At 45.8% G+C, this 7,044-nt stretch overlaps 1 protein-coding gene across 1 annotated transcript in view; it reads right to left on the bottom strand.

The window, feature by feature from the left end:
• Nucleotides 1-299: 299 nt before the first annotated feature.
• Nucleotides 300-7,044, bottom strand: part of hpda (4-hydroxyphenylpyruvate dioxygenase a) — a 47,229-nt gene continuing 40,484 nt past the window's right edge. Inside the window, exons 12-14 of the mRNA XM_038813964.1 lie at nt 6,397-6,519; nt 3,114-3,230; nt 300-672 (exon numbers count right to left, since the gene is read on the bottom strand). Of these exons, the coding sequence (XP_038669892.1) occupies nt 562-672; nt 3,114-3,230; nt 6,397-6,519 (351 nt within the window). The 3' untranslated portion in view covers nt 300-561. The remainder of the gene's footprint in view (nt 673-3,113; nt 3,231-6,396; nt 6,520-7,044) is intronic.

Here is a 7,044-nt window from a genome sequence, read left to right as displayed (position 1 = left end):
AGGGTGTGGAATTCTGGGCCCGTGTGATCTCCCGAACTAGCTTCGATTGGCCAGATGGTTAAGAGAGGAATTTCCCCAATTCTACCCCCCCCCACCCCCCCACCCCCCACAGTAGGCCTTGATTTTTATCTGGTTTTGTCACCTCACCCAATAACTTGCATGGTTTTGGATGGAATTGAGAGTGTGAACATGACAAACTATGTCATATGTTTGGACCACCAAAGTGCAGTGCCTCTTTAACCAGTCCAGCGGTCCATCTCCATTGTGAAAGTTAGAATATTGAATGACAGTCACCAACAAAACAGGTAGGTTATGTTTATTAAATACACTCATTTCACATGTTGAATTCAGCCATTGGCTGATAGTGAATTCCTATGTCGCTTTTGCTTTGTCTGATTGTGGGTGCAAGAAAGATGAATTAAAAATCGTGATTAGGTGGCCCCAGGGTTGTGTTTAAGCTCCCAAGTACTGTAGAATAAATGATGACTGAAGAACGTGAAGGGTTCCTCAGTACAGAAGTTCTCTTTAGATGCAAGTTCGATGATTTGCTGGCCAATAATTTCAATAATATCGGTGCTCTTTGTCAGCCGTGCAAGCAGTGAGGTTTCCCCTTGCCTCCTGATCGAGTTCAATAGCTTCAAACAATGATTTGAAGTTTCCAGCCCCAAAACCCTTCAAAGAAAAGAGGAATACATGAAATGCATCGCTGCTCAAAGATAATCTTTACATATCTAAACAGATTCTGGATGGAGTGGTGTTGCTGACTGAGGGCAGGAGGACCATGGGCAGCACCATGTTTCGGATGTTCCCCCCCCCCCCCCCCCCCTAAAAACATGATGGCCACTCCACCAAGCACCAGCAATTAATATCTTGTGTTACTGAGTTCTCCGAGTCACTGATTATTGTCTGGTGATTTTGTTGTACTCGCAGGTTGTAATGACAGCCAAGTGAAATGTCTAGCCATTGACTTCAGCTCCAACCCTCTTCCCAACAATGGTTTAGTAAGTAGAAGCATCAAACTATAAAAGACAAAATGCCACGGTCCACTCACTGCTTTGTGGTCAGTTATCATTGACAGGGGGGGGGGGGGGGGGGTGCCATAATTGGCTGCAATCTCTCTAAATCAGCATCTCCTTGCTCCTGATCACTATCCAGTGACCCAAGCTAGAAAGGTGTGTAGGTTTGTTGGATCAGGCTCAACTGAGAAGGCTCTGCCCAAACTCAGTGTCTAGTCTCACACCTGAAGAATGGTCACATTGATCTGCTAATGAAGGGATTAGCAACACTCGGGTAGATTTTGCAGCACAGGAAATGTCTGGTTCGCTCGTTCCTGTCCCCGTCATTTCAACACCGTGAGTCAAGTGTCAGACCGTCAACTAGCAGCCTTCCGGCAGGAAGGTGGCCATTTAGCATTGGGAAAAAGGAGGTTCCAAGTCAAATCAGGTATTTAGGGCACAACTTGAATTTGGTCACGACCACCAACTATTTTTTATAAATTTAGAGTACCCAATTCATTTTTCCAATGAAGTGTGGCCAGAACACCTAACCTGCACATCTTTGGGTTGTGGGGGTGAAACCCACGCAGACACGGGAAGAATGTACAAACTCCACACGGTCAGTGACCCAGAACCGGGATCGAAACTGGGACCTTAGCGCCGTGAGGCTGCAGTGCTAACCACTGCGCCACCGTGCTGCCCCCAACCACAAATTAAAGGTCCTCTGCCCTCTCGCTCTCCTTATTTGTCGTCGGCCTAAAAAAGAAATAAAGTCTACCAACATCCAGACTCTTCCGCCTTCGCAAGCCAGACTCTGCTGGTACCTGCAGCCATGGCTCCAGTTTGCCAGCCTTTTAATCTGCCCTTGTGCCTCCTCCTCATTCCTAGCATAAAACAGTCCCAACATTTTTCCAAAACGACTACTGAAAAATGGAGTGCGCAACATAAAATTGCATCAATTTGCCTCTTCGTTCATTGTGTTTTTTTCAAAATTTCAGATGGGTTTTGGATTTTGGTGCCAACTTGCCCACCACATTACCGGAGACAGCAGGGAGAATGACATTGGATTGCTGACCCGCCATATTCTACATAAATGCAGGGGAGTGGCCTGCCTGATTTGTGGATGTATAATCCAGTCCATAGAAATATATCTCAGCAATTGTCAGCACCTTAAGGGATCGAAAGTAACTCTTTGTGACCTGACGGGGGGTGTGCGTTTAACTTCATTGCTGTCGTAAAATGATGTAGAGAACACAGACCTTATTTCTGATAAATAATGTCTACACTCGAGACAGGTTGTCCCTGGTTCAATATACAGATATCCACATTGTGGCTCTATACAAAAGTCTAAGTATTAAGTGACTGGGCATAGATCATCAATCCCAGGGCAAGGTGAAGGGTGAGGATAGGGAGCATCCTAAACACTGGGATGGAATGGAACAGTCAGGAAGTTGGGAATGTTCAGAGAATGAATGAGATTGAAGAAGAAAATGGTGGTTCAGGAATGAACATGACAATGCTGCTTATTAAGGTGACTAATTCAGAATGAACGTCTACAGCATTAATTTACACGATTACACACTGGATGTACAGTTACATAGTAACGGTGAGATGGTGGTAATATCCATCTAATAAACATCATTACAGGTAAAGAGCACTAATATGCAGCTACACAAGCCAACATACATGATTGCAAATAAGAGGTAACACGGGGTGGTGGGGGGATGAGGCATCGACGCTGTGTCCTACTCTTAGTGTAGCCACTGCAGGGCAAGGGAATGTCTTCACATGGGGATGATGCGATCACACAAGGGGGCATCATTTTGAAGGGAGATCCACGGTGGTTCAAGATTGAAGAAATACCATGGGAAGTGGACAAAGCTGACTTGCAAGTAAATGACAGAATGTGGGGGGTAGGGGAGGGCGGCTGGAATCTGCTTTCTGTGTTTCAAGGAGTTTGAAGCTGCTCGAGACAGGGAAAGTAATGACCACAAGCGGCAAAATACCAGACATAAAACCATCCAACACTGGCTAAAACCCAAGCTATCCATTATACAATCAGACAAATAGCCATCCTACCTACATGTGCACTACTGGGTGCAGGTAGACTGTACTCACATAGTGATTATATCTCTGTATGACCTCCAGGAAAAGTGTGGGCCTGTCTTGGACAGGCTTGGTGAAGATCTGCAGCAGATAACCTTTCTCGTCAAAATCCACAAGAATGTTGAGTTCCTGATACATACACACAATGAACAGTTTACATATTGCACACACTCACTCTAATTAGTGGCTACGTACTGTACTATAGACTAAAGGAAATTATTACAATTATTCCAGACACATTACTCTGTGTGGCAGCTGCCCAACAGCTTGAGCTAGTCCACTTTGAGCATGCAATGTTAACATTCATCTGGCACGCTGTGATTGGAAAGCAAGATTCACCTCCCGTTGGCGACACTGGCAGCTATAGGGAGAGTAACAGAGTTTGCGGCCCGAATTTTATTGCTCTGTCATGGAGGGAGTGCAGCTGGAAAATACAGTGAGCCATTCAAAACCCCATTGACTACAGCAGGAGCAGTCAACATTGTTCCACCCAACATTTCAGGTCCTTATGACTTCTTTCCTGTCTCACAAAGATGAACAGTAATTTACCTACTAGCTCTTCTTTGGCCAAATAACCAGCTGATATTCATAGTGTTCTAAAATGGCAAATGGGATCCTGTATGTATCATCAGTCTCCACCTCAACTTACCACATTTATTTTAAAATAGGCTGACCAAGCAACTCAGGCTGGCAATGATGACAGAAGGGCACAGTTTACCATTTCTGGGTCAATATTCCTCCGTTAAAGCAAGATGAAATTCCTCAAAATCTACTCATTGTCTGTGTGGCCTATTGAACGAGGAATTTTCTTCATCTTCTTTCTCAACTATATTTCCCAATACCCTTACAGTTTGACAACCAGGACCTCGGAAAGTTATTCACTTAGCGGTGTGAGTGGAGCAATATAAAGTGCGATCATTGCTTACTCAATCTGTTATTCTACTGTGGGCTAATGAAGGTATGGGTCTGTGCATTAGGTTATACAGGTTAGTTAAGGCGTTTTTCCACTGCCAGTTTAAGATTTGCTCCAATGGGTTCATTGCTGACAGGAATTGGTACCAGCAAGTTGGAGCACTGAATTGCCAACATGCTGAGATCTCTGGGTTGTCCCCTGACCGATGGGCAGCACGGTAGCATTGTGGATAGCACAATTGCTTCACAGCTCCAGGGTCCCAGGTTCGATTCCGGCTTGGGTCACTGTCTGTGCGGAGTCTGCACATTCTCCCCGTGTCTGCGTGGGTTTCCTCCGGGTGCTCCGGTTTCCTCCCACAGTCTAAAGATGTGCAGGTTAGGTGGATTGGCCATGATAAATTGCCCTTAGTGTCCAAAATTGCCCTTAGTGTTGGGTGGGGTTACTGTGTTATGGGGATAGGGTGGAGGTGTTGACCTTGGGTAGGGTGCTCTTTCCAAGAGCCGGTGCAGACTCGATGGGCTGAATAGCCTCCTTCTGCACTGTAAATTCTATGATATGATGTCAAGTAGCAGCCGAATATCTCCACAGATAGTCTGCACTTCCAGGATTGTTGGCTCTACAATGCATAAGTTCTTTACCACCGGTCTATACCTCCAGGCACCAATTCAGCAATGGCATGTGGCCCAGAAAGCTTAAAACAGACAGGAATTTATTTTTTATTTCTTTGTGAATGTTGTGGGAACACGAATAATAATTTTATGCTGTCAAGGCAGAAATCAATAAAATGAAACATTTGAAAGCTTTCAGGGGCAATGTTTGTCAATGCGTGACTGAAGGTTTGCTGGAAATTAATATCATACACGAGTCTGCTCAGAGGTTGAATTTGGAACCCATCTACCACCTGAAAATGTGTTAAATGCTGGAAAAGAGACCATTTCAATTTGTCACCATTGGCAATTTGACCTGATGGCAGGGGACCTTGCTCCGTTGTGGAAACAGTGTTGCTGTCTTTGAATTACTGGCCTGCCTACGATTTTTTTTTTTTTTAAATTTAGATTACCCAATTATTTTTTCCAATTAAGGGGCAATTTAGCGTATCCAATCCACCTACTCTGCACATTTTTGGGTTATGGGGGCGAAACCCACGCAGACACGGGGAGAATGTGCAAACTCCACACGGAGAGTTACCCAGAGCCGGGATCGAACCTGGGACCTCAGCGCCGTGAGGCGGTTGTGCTAACCACTAGGCCACCGTGCTGCCCATGGCCTGCCTACGATAATAGTCTTGCACCTGAGGATAATATAAACACCATCGATGCACATGTCCAAGCTCCTTCTTGTGAAACCTAATGCCTCTTGTGATGGAAGGTGATTCCCCATTACTGGATGTTGTCTATTTAATTGTTTAGCTATGCGTTCTACTTGGAATGAAATTTAGCGGGCCAGTTCACCACAGGCGCCAATCCCATTTTGGCCGCAAAATCTCACTAGCGAGCCAGAACATGGGTTTCCTCCAGCTGCTTTGATTTCCTCCCACAGTGCGGGTTAGGTGGCTTGGCCAAACTAAATTGCCCCAAGAGTCCAAAAGGTTAGGGCTTACATTAGTGGGGTTACTGGGTTAAGGGGGTAGTGTGAGGCTCTGACCGTAGATAGTGTACCCTTTCAGAGGGTTGGTGCAGACTCAATGGGCCGAATGGCCTCTTTCTGCACTGTAGTGATTCGATCACGAGATTTGCGCCGGCGAGATCTCAGTTGGAGGTCATCTCCGCCTTATTCTCCCACTGGTGATGTGATCAGGTTCATGCCCGATTTCCATCATTGTAAATAGATTAATGTCCCCCTATCGGTCTTGATGTTGTAACAACCGTCCACAACTTACCCATTCACCCATCCGGCATGACGTCACACCAGCGCGAATTACTACCTGTTTTCAAAAATGTAATCAATCGTCATTACCATGCCGAGGGCATGTATGTAAGAATATCGCCCTGAGTAGTGAGGGACATGGCTGGCAGCCTGGAACGTCCGACCTGGCACTGTCCCCTGGCACTGGTCCCCTTGCCCATGAGGGGGGCATATTCATGGCGGGGCCATGTCCGTGGCAGGCGTCCCGATGTGTCCATGGGGAAGAGGGGCCATCAATTTAACTTTGAGGTTGCAGGTGTGTTGAGGCACCCCCGCACCCCATCCCCCAAACTACCTGTGTGATCCTTGCTGGCATTTTAAGATTTGATAGTGTGGTGTTTAATAGGGGGGGGGGGGGGAGGCATCTGTCAAACCAGAACGTTTCACCCAGCTTTTCTCGCCTGATCCAACACTCTTGTGCAATTTGGGGGAAATTCCACCCTTAGTCTCTGCCCTGTGGGGTCATTTCATGCGTACCTGCAACTTCTTAAGATCCTCTTTCACCTTGATTTTTGCAGTCTTTAATTTCTCTTTCAGCTGATAGTAGTAGGAGTCTGGGGTCTTCAGGAACTCCATCCCCCGTTTTTTTAAACTAATCATCTGCCAAAAAAAGGGAAAAGTTTTCAGTGCTAGTTTAAAAACCACAAATCTCTGCTCTTGATGGTTAGAAGTGTCGCCAAAAACCTGAGGATGTAACAGAATTACTGCATAATGACATAATCCAAGGAGGGGTTAGCACTGTAGACAGCCACACAGTCCAAGAGTTGGGAACTGGGAGATAGTCGCAGTATCACCCCTTCTTGCACAGTGAACTAAACAGCTGGCTTGTAATGCAGAACAAGGCCAGCAGCGCAGGTTCAATTCCCGTACCACCCTCCCCAAACAGGTGCCGGAATAAAATGAAAATGAAAATGAAATGTGGCGACTAGGGGCTTTTCACAGTAACTTCATTGACGCCTACTAGTGACAATAAGTGATTATTATTATCTTAACACAAACTAAGGGATTGGCACAGGGAGACTGGCATATTATCAATACCTCTTCAGACAGTCAATAATTTCAAAAGGTAATTAGAGCGGCACTTAAGGGAAATAAACTTGATGGGGCAGAACGGTGGCCCAGTGG

Source organism: Scyliorhinus canicula, chromosome 12 (genome assembly GCF_902713615.1).
Source record: "Scyliorhinus canicula chromosome 12, sScyCan1.1, whole genome shotgun sequence".
In the NCBI taxonomy this organism is placed as follows: Eukaryota; Metazoa; Chordata; class Chondrichthyes; order Carcharhiniformes; family Scyliorhinidae; genus Scyliorhinus; species Scyliorhinus canicula.
This window is presented reverse-complemented; position numbering and strand designations above follow the sequence as displayed.